The sequence below is a fragment of the Festucalex cinctus genome, chromosome 1 (genome assembly GCF_051991245.1).
Source record: "Festucalex cinctus isolate MCC-2025b chromosome 1, RoL_Fcin_1.0, whole genome shotgun sequence".
Classification (NCBI taxonomy): Eukaryota; Metazoa; Chordata; class Actinopteri; order Syngnathiformes; family Syngnathidae; genus Festucalex; species Festucalex cinctus.
This window is the reverse complement of record NC_135411.1, coordinates 62,154,509-62,178,119: the sequence shown is the minus strand read 5'-3', so window position 1 is coordinate 62,178,119 and position 23,611 is coordinate 62,154,509. Positions and strand designations below refer to the sequence as shown.

Below are 23,611 nucleotides of genomic sequence, written 5' to 3'. Positions count from 1 at the left end.
TAAGTACTGGAGTAATATGTTCTGATCTTTTTGTTTTGGTCAGAACTCGAGCTGCAGCGTTCTGAATGAGCTGCAATTGTCTCATGTTCTTTTGAGAGAGTCCAGTCAGAAGACCGTTACAGTAATCTAGTCTGCTGGAGATAAAAGCATGGATAAGCTTCTCTTGGTCTGCTTGAACCATGCAGTCCTCAAGAAAGAAAGAAAGAATAAATAAATCCATCAATAAATAAATAAATGTGATTCAACCAAACTATCCAAAAACTCAGGAAAAGACACCAGGACAAAAATGATAGTAACTTAAAATTGTGTTGTGCAAACGTTTGAGGCCATCATTGAAAAAAAAAAAAAAAAACTCGTGATCAAACTGTTCGAGTTGTCCCAGGTTTGAAGGCCGCTTTCTCTTGATGGCATGTTTCAGCTCCGAGCATAGATTAAGAGTTCATAGAAGGTCACTTCAAAATACAGCAGTTCAGTATTTTGCTTTTAGCCATTCATCCGTGTTTTTAGTTATGTGTTTTGGGTCGTTATCCTATTTCAAGATACATAACCTGCCAGGGAGAATAAACTTAATAAGACTGGGTAGCACGTTTCTCTGTAGAATACTCTGATAGTCTTGAGATTGTTTCCTGCACAGACTCAACACACCCTGTGCCAGATGCTGCAAAGCAACCCAGACCATATGCAAGTCTCTTTCTTGTTTCACAGTAGGGAAAGTGTTCTTTTCCTGCAATGTTTTTTTTTTTTTAATGCATTTTTGCATCTGTGAACATCGAGCTGATGTGTGTTGCCAATAACCATGTCAACCAAATGTTTACAAGCTAGAAGAAACTCAGAATTAGAATTTGTATTTCACTAAAATGAAACCATTAAAAGAAAAACTTTTTTTCCCGTTTTATTTATAAAATGATATAATTATACAATATACATCCAATTTTGTTGCACCACAGAGGAAAACTTCACATACACTTTGCAAGTGTCATACCTTTTACTCGGTTGGTGTGGCTCAGTGGTAGAGTGGTTGTCTCCCATCCGTGAGGTTGTAGGTTTTGATCCTCATCCCTGGTGACCATGTCAAAGTGTCCTTGAGCAAGACACTGAACCCTGATTTGCTCCCATCAATGTGAAGTTCTGTAAAGTGCTTTGAGCACCATATGGTATAGTTAAAGCGCTATATAAAAAGTAGTCCATATATCAATTTACATAAATTAACTACTGTTCAGATAAACCTTTATTCAGTTAGACAGAAAGTAAATACCTGAAACAAAACAATATACTGTATTGTAATTATAGACAAGTTTTGTTTTCTTTTCCACCCTCTCCAAGTTTGTGATTCTTAGAAAGACAGTTTGCCACAACCACGACGAGAGCACAAGACTTGAACCCCCCCAAGCGCGCCGTGAACCCACCAAAGCCACCAACCCGTCTTGCTTCCCTGCACTCCTCACGTCTGCTCCCCCAAACAGCCCCTCGGAGAGACTCACGAGCCCCCCACCACACCAGCCACAGGGCTGAGACGTGCCTGTCTCCATGCACATCAAGGCAGGTGAGCGCTTGCTCACACAAGACGTGTACACACGTATGAGAAAGGCACCTTTGGTTTCTTGTAGTTTGCCATCTTGAATGATTTGATTTCAATCTGGGGTCCAAACCTTTCACTTGACAAGATTGAATGAAGTCATAGTTAATAAGTTGAAGTATTTCTCAAAATGGTTGTATCATCTTTATGTAAGCTAATTTGGTGCATCTTGTAGAAAACAAGTCCATTTTCTACTTTTAAAATTATTTGTTATCTTTAATTGTATTTTTATTTATTTTAGATTATTATTACATTCTGTTTTATTTTGATTTACAAGCTTAACTCAAGTCAGTAATGTTGGTCCACAGAATGTGCTTCTATGTTGTAAATTTAGTAAATGAGAACAATAGATGGAGCCAAGTTTTAAATACTGAATGTTGGTACACTTTACTAAAGGGCTAATTGATAGTAGAGTTTGCAAGACAGATGATTGGCCAGATGATGCCATGCTATGTTCTACATTTCCTCAGGCTGATGTTTAATAAATGTCAGGCTGTGAGTCAGTGAAAATAATGGAAAACCCCTTCACCTGTGTGTAGGTCGATAATCATAGTACTCAATTTGATCACGGGATGTTCAACCTACACCATGTGACTCAACATCATCGACTTTATCGGAACATCTTAACTCACAACTGATCAAATCAACTTCCCATTTTTTCCTATTTGTGAATCAAAATGTGGCAACATTGCAAAAGTAGTTCATAGGAAAACTTTTGGAACTATTTTTGGTGAATGTTTGGTACATGATGCCTCACACAACGTTCTGTAACATTTGAAAATGCATTCAACCTTTGGCGTGTCATCAGCAGATGTGCGTTGGGAGGAGAAAAGAGGACGTAACTGACAACTTAGAATTGCACTCCACATTCGTCTGTGTACATTTCAGAGGTAAGGCGATCGCTTGAAGTTTGTACTATAACCTACTATTTTCATTTGTTTTTAAATCTTCATAAATGTCTGATGTTATTGAATAAAGGTAAAATCAACATTATGTGATATGTTGTTTTAGGCCACGCTTTGTGGAATTATTACAACTTTGTCAAGATTCATGTCCGAAATATGCTATCACAATATTTATTCTTACATCTCATACAAAAGCTAAAACAGTAAAAGTTTGCTTTCAGATAGATTAAAAAAATGTAAAGAGACTTTTTAAACATACCTTACAAGATATTTTGGTCATTTATGATCAAATGTGCTTGTTGTTTTTCCGGAGTAAAATATCCAAATAGCTATTTCAGCATCAGTTTTGCAGTGACAATGTGATAAAAACACACAAGGGGGATCTCCTCCAAGAATACGTTTGGCAGGTGGCGGGTTTGGTCGGAAACCTCAACGTTTGGCATCTCAAACGAAAACACAGCAGCAGGTGTTTAACGATGGTTGACTTCTGCAGGTTGTGTCATGCCGCGGTCGTTTCTGGTGAGGAGTAAAAAGGTTCACCCCCCTGGTCCACCCAAGGACTTCTTTAGACCACAGTATACATCTCACATTGATCAAGGCTTGTTGCCCGTGGACCAAGTGGGGAAGGGCACTGAAGATGATGTGCAGAGTCAGTGCTATCTCGCGAGAGATCCCTCTCCACCTGGTTAGTTGGATCACGTGACAGAATTTTATTAATTTTTCAAACACTACAGAGCAATTCAAAATAGAAATTGCTATCAAAGAAAAGTCGGCTATTTTGTCTTCCAGCAATCTCCACTGCCAATAATTCTAACGCAGTGCCGGACTGTGCAGACAGACAGCAGACGTCTGACCGAGAGCGACAACTCGAGAGGCTGGTCTTCATGTTACTTCACCGCACATCGCATCCTGTTCTCAGATCTCCATTCAACCAGTGTCCTCTCTGTGAAAAGGTATTTTGCCTACCAAGTATGACCATTTCATGTGTGTACTGCAGGATAAGAACCCAGAGATTAAGAAAACAATAGCTACAAAAAATACTGATTGCAGCTAAATGTTAAATTCAAAGTATCTGAAGTGGTAGAGGTGATTCGAATTATGAAATGTACCTAACTCATTTGCTCCCAAAAACATATAAATAAGTTCCATTTTAAATGTATTCAGTGTCGCAAAGACATATATATACGTTTTTAATGTTGTTGTTGTTGTTGTTTTTTCTATGTTAGAGCATACAGAAGGCTTTGATGCAGCCTCTCAACTGCAGAGAACGGGTGGGGAAAAAAATCATAGTAATTACAAAAACGGCCAACAGGTGGCAGCAGAGCACAATAGATCAACCAAGGGCAATGATGAAAACAAGGTGTTTCCCCACAATTCTAAGCAGATTTGTGAATAATGATGAAACTTAGCTATATTCTAATGCTAATTGCTGCAAAACAGAAACAGACAGGAATATGCATTTTTTAAAGAAGACACTAATCTTTCTTTTGGTAGGCTCCATGTTTTTTAGAGCAATATGTGTAAAGTTTTTATACACAGTATTCTGTGGGTCCCCCTGCGATTGGCTGTTAACCAGTCCAGGGTGTACCCCGCCTACTGCCCAAAGCCAGCTGAGATAGGCTCCAGCACCCCCCGCGACCCTTGTGAGGAATAAGCGGTCAAGAAAATGAATGGATGGATGGATTTTTGGAAAATCAGTCAAAATCCAGTAAAACAGCCGGGAGCGAAAATGGCTGGGAGTCAATGAGTTAAAAAACTGTCAAGATTAAATGTCAATGTATTGTACTTAAAATTCAAGTGACACAAAACTGTTCTTGGGGGGAAAAAAAACTTTTAAAGTTAAAAAAACAAAAAAAACACGTGAAAAGTAAAAATGTTTGGTTACAGTCGATTAAAAAAAAGGCTTGCATAGCTAAAAGCTTCATATGTTCAATTGCAGTTCTAAATTTTGTAAATCTGATTTGCATTTAATTATGTAATACTTTGGCGTACCACTAGATGGAGCCCTCTTGTAGATCATATGAAAATGTGAACACTTGAAGAGCTGTTTCGTTGATATTGGTCTGTTTTCTACCTTGTTAAATTACTCTTGATAATTAAATTGTGATGGGAAATCATTAGCATGATCAGTGTCTTCACATTCATAAATTTGCTTTAAAAAAAAATAAAAATACATGATTAAAGATAATTTGAGAAAATCTGGTCTTTTAGTAGTGTGTATGAAACTGGCTCTCATCCTCAAAATAGCCGGTGATCCTGTCTTTTTCTGTCAGTCTTTTCCACAAGCCGATCTGCAGGCTGATGTCAGTAGCACCTTTCCTGTCCCTTTGATGAGGTCCCCAGACACAGACATGAGTTTCACAGCAATTGGGAGCTACGGCAGAGCAAAGGTACTGTAATACAGTATACAGAGAGCTCGTTTCATGCACATATTTGACATGTCCTACCTCTTCCCAAAACAGGCAAGAAATTTTGGCTGCAAGGTGTGTGGAAAAAGTTTCAAGCGCTCTTCAACACTGTCCACACATCTGCTCATCCATTCAGACACGAGGCCTTACCCGTGCCAATACTGTGACAAAAGGTTCCACCAAAAGTCGGACATGAAGAAACACACATTCATACACACAGGTGAGGAGCAGTAAAGTAATTGAAGATTATAGTCACTGATATGTCTATAACTGGATTGCTGATAGGCTATTAGAAAACAGCATGCTTTAAAATTATGTTTTGAACTTCAGACATTTTACAACTTTCCTTAAATACATGTATAATTTATATGCTTAACGATTTTTGCAGGAGGAAACTTGTGTGTGTGTGTGTGTATATATATATATATATATATATATATATATATATATATATATATATATATATATATATATATATATATATATATATATATATATATATATAATTCTTTATTAAAGAATTATACCTGCAATTCAACAAAAGATGCCTCTGCAAGAGCCTACGAGCTGTATATGTCTAATGTGTACTTATACCGTATAGTTTATACAGTAGTATGCTCGCGAGATGGGAGGGGTAAGATGGCCGCCTGGGCGATAGGCTTATCGGCTCTCCAGTCATATGATCAAATCAGTGATATAACGTAGTCGTGTCTAATATCCGGTTGAGCGTGCTCTTCCCTCTTGTTCGACACTCAGGCGAGAAACCACACGTGTGCAAAGTGTGCGGTCGAGGATTTAGTCAAAGCTCCAACCTCATCACTCACAGTCGGAAACACGACAGCCACCGACCGTTCAGCTGCCCCCAATGTCGCCACAGCTTCCAACGCAGGGTGGACCTGCAGCGCCACCAACAGGCCCCGTGTGGCTATGCAAGCATATACGCTCACAACTGACCACATCAAAAACGCGCCACGTGACAATGTGTATGCTCAAAATGTGGGACAATTAAAAAGATGATTGATTATAGGCATTTTATTTTGTAAAAATTACACATTTGTTCTTTTGGTTTGAATTTTGTTTTTCATGAAAGCTGTATGTACTGTACGTTGTCATAATAAGATTAGCTTAATTTTAGAACACAGTGATGTAACATTCAGCAAACTTACCAAAACTATTAGCTTCCCCAAGAACGTGTCATTATGTTTCTAAAAACAGGATGCGCTTATAATGAATGCACTGTACGTTAGATGTAGACCAAATTAACACGAGGCAGTCTGCAAACAGATACATTCTAACTATAGCTGATATTCACTGTTATAACACAGATAATGACAAATGGTGGTGTAGGCCACTTCAAATTTGGCCTTCAGTTCATTTCTTGAGGATGTAAATAAATACATAAACCTGCATGTTTACACCTCTTTTCCACTTTTAAATAGCCAGCAGCAGTGAAAACTTAGTTTCTGGATTTACACAATGCCATAATGAGCAGGAGGGATTGTCGTCATTGCTCTGCCTTGCAGCCATGACTGTTCAGGGTATTGCACAAGAGTAGTTTGTCTTAACTCCGTTCAGCATCTCTTCAGTTGGAGGAAATCCTGAGAAAGAGATTAAACAGAAGTCTTGTTTGAACACTTTGCAGGTGCTCAAAAATGGTGACACATTTTCTGTAACTGTAGATGCCAACGTTTTGACATCATCTGTTTGTCCCATTTACTAAAGTGAATTTACACAGGTGCATCCATGCAGCAGTTGGAAGATAACACCAACTGACATTAATCAGCCTGGTCAGTGAAATGACTGAATGAATGGAACCAAATAACTGTAGTATATGAGCAAGATATGTACCAGCAGCTGTCCTTGGTGTCAACTGTCAAGCCAATGATAATATTATATAATAATCACCTTGAAACTGAGATGGTCAAGTCATCCAACAGGCAAGGTGGACCCAATGGGTTGTGACCGCCAGGGGTCTGGTCTGTTAAGTAACCCTCTCCTTCAAATGCTATCTCGCGGGAAGCTTACAAAACATACACAAATACATATATGGTGAATACATGCATTTGCTGGACAACTATGAAATATGACTTTACATATATCCATCCATCCATTTTCTTGACCGCTTATTCCTCACAAGGGTCGCGGGGGGTGCTGGAGCCTATCTCAGCTGGCTTTGGGCAGTACACCCTGGACTGGTTGCCAGCCAATCGCAGGACTTTACATATATATATACACAGCAAATAAATATCCATACTCGGATATTTTTAGATTTGAGTGGCCTTGTCAGAAATGTGTAAATTCAACAGTATGTTCATTATTGTTGTGTAGAATTTGCTGTTTGTAATGTTTTGCTCTTGCTCTTTTCATAGGGAGATTTTTATTTCTTTTTATCCATATAAACTTAAAGGTATGCAATTTGAAAAACAAATCACTTCATGTCTTTTTTGTTAAAACTGTTACTTGAGGAAAATGATCCGGCGGGGGTGGGTGTGTGGGGTTTAATAAAAATCAGCTTTGATTGTACTTTTAATTATTTTATTTTTAAAGAAACCTCCTTGCCCAATGAAAAACAACCAATCAGAAAAATTAAATGTGACTGACGAGGTATCGATCATTCTTGTGCAGTCACACAGTGGCCTCATGCTGTTACGCTGTTAGCTGTTATGCTAGGCTAGAGGACTTTTGCTCTAGCGGAATATCCACATCTACAACCCCTAGCAAAAAGTATGGAATCACCAGTCTTGGACGAACACTCAGACTTTTTATTCTGTAGATTAAACTCAGATAAAAAGCATGTAACTGTCGTAGGGTCATTCCAAAGTGCATCATCTTGGCTTTCAGAAACACTAAAAGAAATGAAGAAAAAACATTGGGCTGGTCAGTAAATGTTACTTTTATAGTGCAAGTGCAGGGAAATAAATATGGAATCACTCCATTATGAGGGAAAAAAAATGGAATCACTCCATTTTGAGGAAAAAAAAATATGGAATCACTCCATTCTGAGGAAACAAATATGGAATCACTCCATTTTGAGCAGAAAATAAGGATACAGTAACACCCAGTCAATTTCCTTTCCTTAATTGGGCACCTGCCTCAAATGACATCTGCCCGTTAGTCAGCAGTAAAAAAAAACAAAAAAAACAGTGCAGTTGTCACACTTTGGAGGGCTGCTGGGCCAAGTGGATTGGCAAGAATCATGGCTCCAACAAGGGAGACGTCTCTTGAGACCAATGACAGTATTATCAAACTTCTTGAACAAGGTAACTCTACACTTATGGTTGCCAAAGATGTGGGCTGTCCACAGTCAGCTGTATCGAAGATCTGGACCAAGTACAAACAGCATGGGAAGGTTGTTCAAGTCAAGCGTACTGGTAGACCAAGGAAGACATCTAAGCATCAAGACAAACAACTAAAGGACATATGTCTTGAAAACAGAAAATGCACAACAAGACAAATGAAGAAGAAATGGGAGGAAGCTGGAGTCAATCTATGTGACAGAACTGTGCAAAATCGCTTCAAGGAAATGGGATTTACATACAGGAAAGCTAAAAGGAAACCATTTGGCATCCAACTTTAGTGGGACGTTTGGGCAAGGCTGCTTTCAATTCTCCCTTTAAAACTGTAGAGGGAGTCAGTGAGCAACATGAAAAAAGGCATCTGCCTTCTGCTTTACTCGAAGTCTCGAACTACACAACATACCTTTTATTTACGCTGATTGTATTACCTGTGTAAGTGTAGATGTAGCACAGCCCCCCCATCAAACTGACACCCATTACAAAGGCTGCCAAGGCAATTCCTATCATTGGTCCTGTCTGCATTGAAGAACCTGCCAAGACTGTAAGATTAGGTAAGGTTTACAATAAACAATTGTCAAGTAGAAAAATGATGACAAACTCACTCACTTCTTTGTTGTGATGAGGCAGGAATGGCCACAGGAGAGACACTCAGTCTCTTGGTTCGTAGGCCTGTGGTGGCCTTGAGTGCTTTATGCGCTAGTGAGTCAACGGCTTGGGTGACCACCATGGGACGGGACAGGTTTCGAATCTCACACTACAGTTTGGGAGAAAAGAAGAAATACTCTTTCATAATTTTAGAACAACAATGATTAGGTTTTTTTTTTTGTTTTTTTTTTGAGTGAATGTTTCACTACATTTTCTCAAAACTTTACATTTTGCCCTTTGAATGGAATACTGGGCATTTTGTTTTAAGAATTCTGCTTAGTGCCTACTGTGTACAAACAATTTTTCTTTCTATGTTGTATGTCTGCTAGATATTCCAGCTGTGGTCTTTTATAATGATTGATGTGAAGTATGATTTTGTGCAATATCTTGTGTGCTGTCAAAGTTAAAGCATTAACTTACTGATTAATCACAAAAAAATTATCGCATTAATCATGCATTATTAACGCAGATTAATGACAATATTAATTTTGACTGCAGATGATCCTTTAGCTTGACAGCGTTATGTTATGTTAAAGCTAGCGCAGCTTGCATTAAAGTAAAGCATTTAATAAATGTTTGTGTATGACATTCAGAATATTTGTTCATGTCAAAATATTGGGGTCATTTTTTTTTTTTTTTTTTTTTTAATTATGCAAGTAATTAATTGATAATAAAAAGAGGCAGATGAGAGAGTGCAGTGGATCAAAAAATGTTGAAGACGCTCTCATAACATTTAATATCGAATGAATTAACACATAACAGGTGCTCTTCAAATTTGGCGGGCAAAAAATGTTGATAAAAAGCCCTTTTAATTAAGTGATTAATCATAATGAATCAAAATTGTGAAATGTGATTAAAAATGTACGTAATCATTTGACAGCTCGAATCCTGTTCTGTACCTGCTGTCCAAGTGTCCTGGGCACAAGCGGAGGGACACGTTTCCCATCTGGACATTCTTTCTTGACTCTTTTCTTTGCGGCTTCCCTTGTTGCCTTGTCCGAGACGCAGATGTGAAGGCTGCAGTGGAGAAACTGCATGGAGACATTGTAAACTGGTCGAAGGATGAAACTAAATCGTAAGGGCCTTATAACGGTTTCCTTCCGCGATGGATCTTCTCTCCCTTTTCTTCTAGACTTGGAGTGGAAGGAGACACCTTCATCTTCGTCACTGATCTCCTTGTTTTTATCTTCTAGACTGTCTTCCTCTTCCTCCTCTTCGTCTTCCTCCTCCTCCTGCTCGTCAGCATCTTCTGTCTCCTCTTCCACTTTTGCGTGCACAAAGGTAAGCGAGGGGTCTGCAGGACAGTTGTTGCTTATGATAGTCCAGAACGGAGAGTTTTTGGGATCTGACAGAGGAGAAACAACACATGACTTCACCTCAGCGACGTTGATGAAGGGCCCCTTGGCAGAAATCTGCGGTCGAAAAAAAAATAATCCTGAACACAATATTCATTGAAAACCTTTTTTGAAAAGGGGAATTGAACAGGCACCTCGACATAAACACGCTGGTCAGCAGCGATCACGCAGGGTCCGATGCGTCGTTGCTTGTAACTCTCAGTGACGAAAAGCTTGAGAAGAAGCAAAGGCCCCGATTTGAGTTTGGGTGTGGAAAACGTGTGGAACGGTCCGGGATCAGGCAAGGGAACCCACGGTGCCTGAGAAGTATTGACATCATCAGTAGGACCGAGTTGAGGCGTGCCGCTGGCCATGTCGTCCAAACAGCTGAACTAGGAAATGAGAAGTCGAGAGAGGGAGCGAGAGGGAGGTTATTGGTACTGACACACAGTTGTTCACAATAGTTTGTCCATTTTTTATATTGTAACATTAAACTATACATAAACTCTATACAAACTGCACAGTATGCAATGCTAAACTGATTAATTATAATCAATAATAATAACAATATTAATTAACATGCTGTTCTGAGTTGTCTTACATGTATTCCAAGTGAACTTCTGGCTATCCAATCAGTCTCATTGTGTGGCAACATGGTATGAGGTTGGTCTTTCCATAACAGCAACTAGCCAAGAGGTGAGAGGAGGGAAATAAGCTGCATGATATGAATGATGGATGCCATCACAAAATATCGCTGTCACATACAGACTCCACCAAGAAATATGGTGGAAACGAAGTCAACACACGCCTGTTCAAATGCCACTTATGTATTTATTTATTTATTTAAAAAAAAAAAAACGACATTTAAAAACCTTTTCTACCATTAATGTGACATGTACAACTCAAAATAAATAAATAAAAAAGTACATAAATAAATAAAGACATAAATTATTAAATGTTTGAAGACAGAAATGAAAAATAAACAACTGCCTTCAAAATTGATGGAAAGACTGATCAGAGAGGCTAACGACTCAAACATATTGGTGGCAGCAACATGCCTGACTCGGGAAAATTCTACGAGAACAGCTGAACTTTAATTGGGGTTAATTAGGGGCTCTTTAAACGGTGGCAGGCGTGTATTGACTGCTTTAACATGAGTTGGTACAGGATTGGTTAATTCTGAACCACATGTCACATGCACAGTTATAAATGGGTGAACACTTGTGCAACTACATTATCTCAGTTGTTGTTTTGAATGAAGTTATACAGGTTATAGGTCTGGCTGAGGATGGAAAAGGTTTTGAAATTATTTACAGTATAACAGTCTATTTTTTAGGCCTGTCAAAGTTAAAGCATTTATAGATTAATTAATCACAGAAAAATGTTGCATTAATCACGTATTAACGCATATTAATCGCACTATTTTTTTATTTTTTTTTTGCCCGCACTTGAGCCTTGAACGTAACCGCGGATGGTTACATTGAAGGCTGCGCAGGTCAGTGATTAGGTCATTGCACGGCATTTCCTACGCCTGTTGTTCCAAAATGAGCGGGGTGACTCCAGTTGGTGCGCTCGGTGGTAAATTTTGCTTTAAAAAAACACCCTGACGGGACGTTAGATAAAACAAAAGTAATTTGCGTTTAATTAATTAATAATTGCTGACTTGCACCCAATTGGCATGATGCTGTTACGTTTTGAGCCATACACACATGCATGCAATTGCGTACATGCATTTATTTAATCAATGTTTGCAAATGACATTCAGATAATACAACGCGTTAATGTCAAAATATTACGGTATTTTGTATTTATTTTATATTAGGCAAATACACAAGTAATTTAGCTGATTAATCGTGATTAATCAAAATTAAAAAGTGTGGTTAATCAGATTAAAATTTTTAATCGTTTGACAGCACTACTATTTTTTTTTTCTATCAGAAAAACTGGCACTGAACATGGATGTGTTCACCACATTGTGGTAAAGAGATTCTGTTGTGGAAATGCTCCATTACATAATTTGTTTATAATTTGGGCCCAAAAAGCAAATAAGGCTCCTTTTGTGCTGGGGCCAGCAACACGGTGTTGATAAAAATATATGGATAAAGCAAACTGTATGTTGGCCTAGGGGATTATCTAAATTGCTTCATTATCCTACTCTATATTATGCATTGGGGTTAAAGTGTCATTAGACAACAAGCTGCAGTAACTTCATCCATGAACTATTCTGGCTGTTTTGGGGCCCTCACCATGTTTTTGTACTGCACCCCTTTAGTATGTCCCAGTAGCTGTCCCTCTGTCCCACAGGAAATGACTGGAAACACCAACAGGAAATGACTCCCATTGGATTGAGCCTGGCATGTTGGGTCCCGCAAAGTTACAGCAGCAACAGGCACAGACAGACTCTGAAAGACATATAAATGTGACGTGTTTTGGGATTCTCTACTCAGCAATTCAGTCCAGAAGCCAGTGAATACATCTGTACATTCAATGTAACAACATTGCAGAGAGAGTAGTTTACTTATATCAGATGAAGAAATACGGATAGTTGTAGCGTATTTAAGACATTATCAGGACCGAGACAAGACCAAGAAGACCGTATATATTAAAGAAAAAAAACAAACTAACCCCCCCAAACCCCCCCGCCCCCACAGGATCGTGCGCCAGACAATCGTGCCCCTCCAGCGCTCACTGGCCTTGTTGAGTAAACACAACTTGTCTTTTTCAAAGAGCAACACAACCTTGATCCCATTAAAGGGGAAGGATCATCACTAACATTTTCTTTACAATATCTTATGTACCACGAGTCAAAATGAGGTATTCTGATTAATATTGTGTCTTTGGAATATGAAGTAAGCAGCTAAAGATACCTGTTTTGATCCATCGACTTGCTGTTGACTGAAAATGACATTACAGTTGTTCAGCTAATGGGCAATCACGGCTCAGCTTGCAAACGTACATGACCAAACTCAGAAAATATGTGAGCCATGATTGGTCGTTACCAGAGCCCTGAGAAAATGAGAGCTTTTTTAGTAGACAGCAAGTGACAAAATGGCTGCCCACTGAGTTGGATTAAAAAGAGTATCTTTCATAAATAGTGTTGGCCTCCTCTTTAAGTAAATTGCATTTTAAAGTATTTTCTCTTCATTTGTGAACCTTTCAATTGGCGTCCTTGAACCACATTTCAGTACCTTAAGGAAAACGTAATCATAAAATGTAAAGGAAAGAAAACTATAAATAAATAAATAAATCTTTTTTTGTTTTGAAATAAAAATGAGTTGTTTTGAATGAAATGATGTTTTTTTGCACTGTAAAAATAAAAGGGAAAACTCATTCACAGAGTTTCTAGTTGTTTTATTATGAAAAATAGAAATGACCAAAAATAAAATGGTTTTAAAGGGTATATAATTAATATAAGGACTCCGGTACTCCTTATATTGTTAAAGCAGAGGACCCTTGACAAGAAAGATATTCATCCCACCTCATCATAAAACCATACTGTAACTACCATTACGCCAAATGTCGTAGAAATGTTTTTTCTTTTTTTCCTAACATTTTGTCACGCCGCCACCTGCGTGACAGGCCTTTATTGTCATAGTCATGTTTCCTGTTTTATTTTGAATTTCTGATTCCCTTCGCACCCCAGGTCACTTGCCCTTCCTGCAGTTCACTAATTACCGGTCCCCGCCCATGATCATGTCCACCTGCCACCAATCAACCAAGACAATAAAAGCCACCTGCATTCTCCCCTCCGTTGCCGAAGTGTCACACACTGTTAGTGCATGGAAGCGTCCCACAGTCCTCGAGTCCTCGAGTCCTCGAGTCCTCGAGTCCTCGAGTCCTCGAGTCCTCGAGTCCTCGAGTCCTCGAGTCCTCGAGTCCTCGAGTCCTTGTTCCTGTTGCCTTGTTGTTTTGCCTTGCTTTTGTGCCTTGTCTTGTTTTTGTGCCTTTTCCTCCAGTGGAGCGCCTTTTGTTACCCCTTTTGCCTTGTGCCTGTTTTTTCCTCCCTAGTGGAGCGCTTTTTGTTCTCCACCTTTTTGATTCCCCCTTTCTCCTCTCAGTGTGAGAGGAGACTGCTGCTGCCCGGCAATAAAACCTGTTGCCTCTGTGGCCTACCTTATCCTGCGTCTGGGTCCTACCTCTTCACGTCGTGTCAGTACACTTCGGCCAGCATGGACCCAGCGGGAGTGTCCAAATTGGAGACCTGGCAGAGGCTTGAAGACATCGCCCGAGTCATTGCAGAGATAAAAGAGTTGATGGCTTTGGACCGTGGCGACTGGGGTGAAGGGTCGGACTGGCCTCAGAACCCCGAACCTCGTCTGCTGCAGCCTCTCGCCCCTGAACCTCGTTTGCTGCAGCCTCTCGCTCCGGAACCTTGTCTACTGCCGCCGCAGCCCCTGGCCGCTTCGCCTGTGCCGCCGCAGCCCCTGGCCGCTTCGCCTGTGCCGCTGCCGCCGCAGCCCCTGGCCGCTTCGCCTGTGCCGCTGCCGCCGCAGCCCCTGGCCGCTTCGCCTGTGCCGCTGCCGCCGCAGCCCCTGGCCGCTTCGCCTGTGCCGCTGCCGCCGCAGCCCCTGGCCGCTTCGCCTGGGCCGCTGCCGCCGCAGCCCCTGGCCGCTTCGACTGGGCCGCTGCCGCCGCAGTCCCTGGCCGCTTCGCCTGGGCCGCTACTTCCTGTTCCTCGTCAGGCGGCGCATGGATTGCGGCCGCCACCTCCTGTTCCTCGTCAGGCGGCGCATGGATTGCGGTCGCCACCTCCTGTTCCTCGTCAGGCGGCGCATGGATTGCGGCCGCCACCTCCGGTTCCTCGACCGGCGGCGCCCAGCCAGCGGCCGCCTCCTCTTGCACCAGTTCCGGCGGCGCCCGGCCAGCGGCCGCCATCACCTGCACCAGTTCCGGCGGCGCCCGGCCAGCGGCCGCCTCCTGCTCCTCATCTGGCGGCGAACACCCCGCCGCCACCTCTGCTCCTTGTCGGGCGTCGAGGACGCCCTCCTGAACTGCTTTTTGTATGTACGGATGGGTGGGCCGTGTTCCCACCTCCGTGCCCCCTTCCGCCCGCCCTTGTTTTTGGACTCTTTGGGTCGGATGGCCGTCAGGAGCCGGCCATTGAGGGGGGGGTACTGTCACGCCGCCACCTGCGTGACAGGCCTTTATTGTCATGTTTCCTGTTTTATTTTGAATTTCTGATTCCCTTCGCACCCCAGGTCACTTGCCCTTCCTGCAGTTCACTAATTACCGGTCCCCGCCCATGATCATGTCCACCTGCCACCAATCAACCAAGACATAAAAGCCACCTGCATTCTCCCCTCCGTTGCCGAAGTGTCACACACAGTTAGTGCATGGAAGCGTCCCACAGTCCTCGAGTCCTTGTTCCTGTTGCCTTGTTGTTTTGCCTTGCTTTTGTGCCTTGTCTTGTTTTTGTGCCTTTTCCTCCAGTGGAGCGCCTTTTGTTACCCCTTTTGCCTTGTGCCTGTTTTTTCCTCCCTAGTGGAGCGCTTTTTGTTCTCCACCTTTTTGATTCCCCCTTTCTCCTCTCAGTGTGAGAGGAGACTGCTGCTGCCCGGCAATAAAACCTGTTGCCTCTGTGGCCTACCTTATCCTGCGTCTGGGTCCTACCTCTTCACGTCGTGACACATTTCAACCTAAATATTACTATCATTTAAACTGGTTTGGGTTTATACTACTTATTTACTTTATTCATCACTGTTATGTAAAAATTCTGCACGCCAAGTGATTTAGGAAGTGACTAGATTTACATGATAGATGATTTCAGAATTTTTCATTGAAAGGTAATTGGTTGTTCATGTTTGTTTTATTGGTGTATGTGTTTCCCATATGTTGGTACCTACTAAAAACAAACAAAAAACAACCCATCATAATTTACTGCAAATGATTTTGCAGAACCCTAAGCTACGGTTGACAGCCTCCAGTTTGAGAAGGTTTTGGGTTAAAAACCTGCAGGTTGTGTTGGTCCACTGCCACACTGAGGCGTCCATCTTCACACTGCACTGTGAAACTGTCTCGGCCTCCTTCTGCTCTCCCTCCGCCGTTGAGCCATTCTCGCAGGCGCCGCTTCTCACCCCACTTTGGCCTCTTGGCAATGGTCCTCATCGCTACAAACACATCTAAAATAGAAAGATTTGTAGCTGTAGCGATTTGGCAAATATAGGGGGACTTACTATGATTTGGAGTTGATTCAACAATTTGTGACAAAAAAAATACGTCATTTGGACATTTTTAAGATAACAATGAATTTAATTTAATGAACTCATATTGTAAAAGAGAGTTTCAAGGACCATAATTATAATAATATTTTGCACTTTCTGTTTGGCAAAACCAAAACATATATGGATGATTAGACAAAAATGTCAAATAACATACAGTAAATGGAAACAGGAATCCTGACCTGCCTTGGTTCCAGCCAGCTGGATCACAAAGCGATTGGCCTGGTCAGCCTCAGTGTAAGAGGTCACATTGTTGTAGCCATTGTCACTGGCCCACACAAGCAGGTCCGGTATGGTGGACAGGTCGGGGATGAGTGTGGTAGTCAGAATCAGTTCAGACTCAGGAGGGAAGGGAGGGGAAACACTGTTTGAGGACTGCACAAATGACACACATATGCATGAAAATCGTGGTGAGTTACAAATGCACTAATTGTGACTCAGAGGATGTCATCCAAAAAGTAGATTAGATGATATTAGATTAGATTACATGAGCACATGAAAAAGTTACAATGTGTAGTTTTTTTGACAGTTTTCCCATTTCACAATGACTTCTGTGTAAGAGATTAGCACAATATTCAATTTTACAAGTTAGTTAAAAAAAAAAAAATCACTTGCTTTTGACCAGTATTCATAAATGATATTCCATAATGCCAATTACTTGGAATAAAAAAAAAAAAAAAAGATGAGCCCCTTACATGAACAAATATATGACCATGGACGTTGTGAGCAACAATGGCCCAGTTGACTGGCACCGAACTGCTAAGAATCAGCACCACATTTTGCCTCGAGGAATTATCCGATGGTGGCACGAGGGAGACAATTACCTCCACCTGCAGTGAGCTGGAGCAGACATCTTGAAATGTGTTTGGTGCGATCATATTGTACCTTCCTCCTGTTTGAAATGGGATGAGAGCTAAATCCGATGTGGAAGACTCACCCACAGAGTCCCGAGCCTGCTGAATGGAGTTTGATGACATGAACCTCTGGGTTGTTTCCACTTGCTGATGATTGGCCGCAGCCTTGTACTTCCTGCGGTTGCAGGTCCGAAGTCATGTAATTGTTGGAGAGGAACATGGATTTGAGATGGCAAACAGGAGGTTGAGTCAGATCTGCAACGGGGGAGACAAGACCACAGCTATTAATGCTAACCACTAGCATGTCAATGATGTTTTACATTGAATGTTAGCATAAGCTAGTAGGGCCACTTCAAGCAGTTTAATATGGCAAACAGGTGGCAGAGTCAAATCTGCAACGGGAAGATACAACCACAGCTATTAATGCTAATCACTAGCATATGTCAATGGTGTTTTCCATTGAATGTTAACATAAGCTAGCGCGGGGCCACTTCAAGCAGTTGTTTGGTTGTTTTAAATACTTTACATGTGTAATTCTCTTTGTATTATGCTTAATTTGACAGTAGCTTCAACTGGGAGCAGATTGAAGCCTCTTCCTGTTGAAATGTCTTTGTCTGTCTCAACACACCATTGTACGGCTTCAAGTCAAAGTCACTGGCTCACCCTCTCCAAGCCGGACGTACACTCGGTTTCCCTGGGTAACGTGTGTCATAGAGGACAGGTTGCCGTTGTGTTTCAGAGCCCAGCGGTGAAGTGCACGCGGGCGGAATGGGAGCCAATGTAGCGGCCGGATGAGCAAACGTAGAGTTTGGGACTTTACACTGGAGTTTGAGGACACCTTAAAGAAGGATCGATAAAACAAAGTTATTCCACAAAAAGACTGTATGAAATAAAAACATTCACCGTGTATGCCTTTTGAAACAAAACAGCTGACCTTCACTCGTACAGGAAGGTCAGGGGGCAGCCTCTCAGCTTCCAGCCTCCAGCTGATTGGCTGCTTGGAGCTGAGTAGTAAGTGAACTTTTCTCAAAGCTGACTTGCTCAGACTCAGAGACAAGGGCTTGAGTAATACTGTGACCTGTGTAAAGAAATGACCAAGGTTTTTTTTTTTTTTTTTTTTTTTTAAACAACAGTTTAAAGGGGCTGTCTGCCGGATTCACTCAGGAAAATGCACTTTTTAAATACAGGATGTACACACTTTAACTTTCTCTCAATCTACACATCTGTGTTTTTGTTCATCTTTTGTGGTAATTTTGTCCTAAACCCCCACCTCCCCAGCCTGTATTTTGCCATTTTGTGTTTGTTTTGTAAACAGCGGGACGTTTCAGTGGAAAGACAGTATTTACAGCCCCCCAGCCAATCGCAGAGTGGGGGGTGGCGTGTCGCAAACGGGGCCGGGCGAACGTGTCACTCCCATACGGCAATTTGAAAGCACGCAGAAGCTTCTGTGAGTGAGTGTAAAAAAATAAAATAAAAAAAATCAGTGTGAAAAATGCCAAATAAATGAATTACCATTTATTAGAGTAAAGCGTAGTTTGAGGTAATTTTTTTTTAACACTGACACTTGTACAATACACTCATAAGTGTTTAAAAAAAACAAAGTTAAATGTAGTTTGGCAGAATTAAATGATTAACACTGATGTTAGTGTAGAGCACTTTCAACACTACTCAGTGTTTACCAGTGCAGATTTTTAACACTATACAGTGATGGAGTAACACTGGTAAAGTGAGAAAAAAGTAACACTTTGAAAAGTGTAAGATTTACACTCACTGGTGTGAACATATAAACACTTTTCTAGTGTTAGATTTAACACTCTCAGTGTTAATCTAGCACTGGCGATTTTGCAGTAGACCGTGTCCAAATGTGTACACTATACCTCATATAGTGCTACAAAAGGATTACGCCATTTATTAGGGATGTCAAAATGTCCAAAAGAAACAAATGTAGGGCGCTCAAACCTACTCACAATGCACTTGGAAAAATAGTGAACACTGATGGTCACTCAACCAATGAATAATAGACCACAATGCATTGTGAGCAGGAAAACAAAATGGCACAAGAGTGAACATCCAAAAAGATACACAAACTGTATACTTAATCTGCTTTCATTGAAAATATGTTCGACAAAGTAAGGAAAAGCAGTTTAAAAACATTTTGATTCGCAATAAATAGTCAGAGATCTTAATGCGCCGGTGCGTCATCACAGGTGCTGTGGTCACATGGTATGCGACGACTGCCGACAAGGAGCAAGTAGTGATCTGCCCAAATTGCCAAAAATAATTATATATATATACCAGGTACTAATTACTTTTATTTATTACTTTAATTATTATTATAAGTACTAATTACCATGTTGTCAGGGCCGCTTGTGACCCTCCCCACCGCGATGACGTGTGTCTCCTTGTCCCCACTCTCTCTGGCGGCACAGCCTGGGCCAGCCTCAAACTTCTCCAGCAGAGCCTCAACTGGATGGAGCGCCCCCACTCGATCCACAGAACATTGCTTCTCTTTACTGGCAGCTGTGGGGAAACCAACCCCATATCCATTAGAAGAGCTATTTTAATATTACCAAGCAAAAAGTCGAGAGTCGTCACACCTGACTGTCTTCTCCACAGCAGCAGGACGCAAAAAACAGTCCATCCCATTCCTGACAATGAAGGCATCATGAACGATTCAAAGTCAAGGACCTGCCTGCATCATCCTATTGAAGAGGAACATCAATGAATATTCATCATAATCCAGCAATACATAAATACATACAAAATTAACACACAATCTGTCCTTAAATGACAAAAGAGTCATACGAATAATTAATCACTCACGTTACATAGAACCAACAAATCAGTTATTCATTTAAAACTGGCAGTCCCAAAATGTCTCTCTGAAATGAATTCTTTTTTTTTTTTTTTTTTTTTTTTTTAAATAGCTCAAATAATGTACAAAGTATACAATAACCAACTTTGCCACAGTATTCAGAAGTTATTTGAAATCAAAGTGGGTTGCTGCTATGGGTTAAAAGGCATAATGACTTTAAAAAAAAAAAAACAATGATAAGAACAAACATAAAGCAAATGTGTGTTTCTGTTAAAGGGGTTAATTTGTGGAACTGAAAAAATGTGAATCAATTACTGTATTTAAAAAGAGGTTTTAAAAGATTATAGAAACATGTGTAAATCAGTATGTTTATATGTGTATGCACTCATTATGTGCGTGTATGGGCATGTGCATGTGTGCCCACATTTGTTCAATACTTATTCTTAATGTTTGGGAATTTATTGTATTGTATATGTACGGCTTTACTTTCACTCTCGCTTCTTTGCGTATATGTAAGGACTAATAACTCATACCAATATATCTGTGCACTTAAGATAAATATGTTTTATTTTCTATTGTTTAATTTTTATGTTAGTAAGAACAACTTAATATATTATTATGATAGAATTATTAGGGAGTAGGACTAGATCAATTTTTGTACTTCTTCCTACAGCTTTTGAAAATGTAAATTATGATACTATTGATTTTTTTTTATTTTTTCCTTTTTTTAACTTCAACTTTTATTTTATACTTGTGATGTGTTTATGTTTATATGTTCAATATATTCTTCTATCAGCCCACTCAGTTGTACTGCAACTATTTTTTTTTTAGACATAGATACTCCATTTGGGTACATCTGCAGTCTAATGTGGTTCAATCCAAGATCTGTATCTCAAATAAATATAGCAATATTAGCAACCAAAATATAATTAGCTCTACATAAAATGATGTAGTGCATTTCTCCACCACAGCAAATACTGTAACCACAATTGAAAACATATTTGTAACAAACCTTCAACAGACGAGAGAAGAGATAAAGGCTCATCATTTCATGACCTTGGCTGTAGTCGTCTTTACATTTGTCTCTCAAAAACAAACGAGATAAATTGGTGTAAAAATGAAAACGTTTACTAACTGCTGTGCACTATTATTTCAAAATAAATAAATAAATAAAAACAGTTCATAAACTTTTTTGGGGCACCACTGTAGCTAAATAATACAAGAAACAGCACCTTAATATATTTCCATTTACTAGTAGAACACATTCCCCAAATTCTAAAAGGATATCACAGCGTGTTTGTTTCGTATTTTCTGTTAATTTAAACATTGCCAACATCCTTTCTAGTAATGCCCCAAAATCTAAACTCACCCGGGACGAAGCTGCTCCAGCTGCTGCTTGAGTCGTTTTTGCAAAGGCTGTCCACAGCTCGACACATCCCCACCCACCCCATGCACTCACTTCCTAAACACACAACCACGCACTCGCATACACCCTCCAAATCCTGCACCACAGAGAACACTCACCTGCCGGCCGCTTCAATGCATCTTTGCAACAGAGGTGCTACTTGTGGGAAATATCTGTGAGGGGAATATGGTGGGACGCTGTGGGATCGACAGTCGAGTAAGGGGGCGGGCACTTGCTTGTTGCTTGACTGGCAGCACACGCAGACATTTTGAAGGCTTAATAAATTGAAGCATTTTTCTTGAATTACAGTATTAAATTCATCCTCCATTATTTGATTGACTGTTAGACCCACAGCTGTTTGGACATGGACAGTGAGTTTTTAATGATATTGTCTTATCCTCCACCACAGTGTATTTGAAATCAAACTGTCAACATGAAATGTAGACTTTCAGCTTTAACTGAAGTGATTTCACAAAAAATGTTATTTAGTATTGAAGATCCCACTGTACCTGACTTCCAAAGTCAGTAAAGGCCCAGCTCTATCAATCTCAGGACTCGGGGATAGATCTGGCCTGCCACAACCTTTTATAGGGCACCCTGAAGCCAAGCATATGTGCAAATGTTGGAATAATTGTAAATATGTTATCATGCATTTGCTGCAATGAAGAATTGCTTCTGCTTGCAATGAAGAATGCTTTGCTCTGCTCCACACTCACATTCACATAGGCTAGCTATATGATATCTTAACAGAAGATGACTCAAGAAGCTCAAGAACCAGAACATCTAACGCAGCAGAATGGTTAGAGCCAGTCTGCTGAGGCCACCTGTTTTCTGTTAAATGATTGCAAACTTGATCACACATGTACTCAGAAATCTTCCACTAACATGCACACACACATAAACAAATATGTACAATGCAAATGCATTATTAGAGTTGGAACACCTATGTAACTAGGGGCGTGGAAACCAAATAAAAAAAGAGAGTGAGGAGGGGATTTTCTTCAGAGTACAGTAGTGAATTGTATCAGTCAGTTCCTCTCCTCGCGAGCCATGAACTGAGTGTCTTCTCTCCTTTTTGTTGTGTTTAATAAATATCAAATAGGTAAACCTGACAGCCCACTTCATTTTGTTTTTGATTACAAACCCATTTTTAGGATAAACCCTCTGAACCCCGCTCGTGATAGGGACTGGGGACTGCAATTATTTCCCACCGAGGAATTCCCAGTAAGCGTGGGTCGTAAGACTGCGTTGATCAAGTCCCTGCCCTTTGTACACACCGGCCATCGCTAATACCGATTGGATGGTTTAGTGAGGTCCTCGGATGGGCCCCCGGCCCCGGCGGCGCACCGAGAAGACGATCAAACTTGACTATCTGGAGGAAGTAAAAGTCGTAACAAGGTTTCCGTAGGTGAACCTGCAGAAGGATCATTACCGGAGAGAACTGCAGCTGAATAAACTATTTTCTGTCGTAGACTGGTGGGTGAGGATCCAAATGCAGGATTTAGGGAGGCAAGGCCAGCTTGCAGGATTTCAACAAAAAGGGATTTATTTTCAAAAGAACAACTAAAAGGCAAACAAGGAACTTGAGATACTAAAAAACAAACAAACATCAAAAGCAGATGTAAAGTAACAAACACAACACTCAAGGTAAACTAGGACATGGACAGGACGATTTACATCGATTCGATTTACATTGATTCTGTAACACAAACAATGATCCAACAAAGAGTCCAAGTGAGGGAACTAAATAGGAGCAAACTAATGAGACATTTAATGACAAACACCTGGACATGACACAAGGGGCAGCGGGTGTTGATTGGAAGACACAAGGGGATGATGAGTTCAATGACAACAGGGAAACATTGCAACTAACTTGGGGAGTATGGGCTACCGAACCCCCTCATATGGGCTGTTCGGTCTCTATCGGACCCCTCTCAGAGTTTGGTCCTCATCCGATTTGTTTCTAGTGATGGTTGGATCCCACCTTTATGGACAGAATTCCCAGGTGCAATCGAGGCCCCGAGTGGATCCGGTTTGGTGGTCTAAGTACGGCATCTCTGCTTTTGCAGATGATGTAGTTTCTGTATGTTGACTAACTTGATCTCGAACTCGAACTGGAATGGTTAAGTGTGAAGCAGTTTGGGACCTCCAAATC

The 23,611-nt window shown here is 40.7% G+C and overlaps 2 protein-coding genes across 6 annotated transcripts; one reads left to right on the top strand and one right to left on the bottom strand.

Moving 5' to 3' along the window:
• Positions 1 to 1,472: 1,472 nt before the first annotated feature.
• Positions 1,473 to 6,590, top strand: LOC144003698 (uncharacterized). Its single transcript, XM_077500210.1, has 7 exons — positions 1,473 to 1,543; positions 2,388 to 2,466; positions 2,975 to 3,166; positions 3,271 to 3,434; positions 4,755 to 4,871; positions 4,944 to 5,109; positions 5,646 to 6,590. Exons 2-7 carry the CDS (start codon positions 2,388 to 2,390, stop codon positions 5,840 to 5,842), a joined length of 915 nt encoding a protein of 304 aa, XP_077356336.1. The 5' UTR covers positions 1,473 to 1,543; the 3' UTR covers positions 5,843 to 6,590.
• On the bottom strand, positions 5,907 to 23,140 carry engl (endoglin, like). Of its 5 annotated transcripts, XM_077500184.1 has the most exons (18): positions 22,889 to 23,140; positions 21,064 to 21,136; positions 19,834 to 19,938; positions 19,587 to 19,756; positions 18,171 to 18,314; positions 17,900 to 18,074; positions 17,320 to 17,491; positions 17,078 to 17,222; positions 16,565 to 16,757; positions 16,114 to 16,283; positions 12,411 to 12,566; positions 10,766 to 10,849; positions 10,320 to 10,556; positions 9,730 to 10,242; positions 8,792 to 8,939; positions 8,614 to 8,724; positions 6,795 to 6,909; positions 5,907 to 6,487 (listed from the first exon to the last, which is right to left on the bottom strand). In XM_077500184.1, exons 3-18 carry the CDS (start codon positions 19,901 to 19,903, stop codon positions 6,472 to 6,474), a joined length of 2,619 nt encoding a protein of 872 aa, XP_077356310.1. In that variant the 5' UTR covers positions 19,904 to 19,938; positions 21,064 to 21,136; positions 22,889 to 23,140; the 3' UTR covers positions 5,907 to 6,471. The 5 variants fall into 5 exon arrangements, with proteins under 5 accessions (XP_077356310.1, XP_077356294.1, XP_077356319.1 ...); XM_077500168.1 differs by lacking the exon at positions 21,064 to 21,136; XM_077500193.1 differs by lacking the exon at positions 21,064 to 21,136 and having other exon boundaries at positions 8,614 to 8,715.
• Between the last annotated feature and the right edge of the window lie 471 nt (positions 23,141 to 23,611).

Excerpts from the sequence above, each read along its gene's own strand:
- LOC144003698 (XM_077500210.1), top strand. The coding sequence starts at position 2,388 with ATGTGCGTTGGGAGGAGAAAAGAGGACGTAACTGACAACTTAGAATTG. Across the intron at positions 4,872-4,943 it reads GGAGCTACGGCAGAGCAAAG|GCAAGAAATTTTGGCTGCAA; the intron begins GTACTGTAATAC and ends TTCCCAAAACAG. Across the intron at positions 5,110-5,645 it reads ACACACATTCATACACACAG|GCGAGAAACCACACGTGTGC; the intron begins GTGAGGAGCAGT and ends TTCGACACTCAG.
- engl (XM_077500184.1), bottom strand. The coding sequence starts at position 19,903 with ATGATGCCTTCATTGTCAGGAATGGGATGGACTGTTTTTTGCGTCCTG. Across the intron at positions 19,757-19,833 it reads GCTGTGGAGAAGACAGTCAG|CTGCCAGTAAAGAGAAGCAA; the intron begins GTGTGACGACTC and ends GTTTCCCCACAG. Across the intron at positions 16,758-17,077 it reads ATGGTCATATATTTGTTCAT|TCCTCAAACAGTGTTTCCCC; the intron begins GTAAGGGGCTCA and ends TCATTTGTGCAG.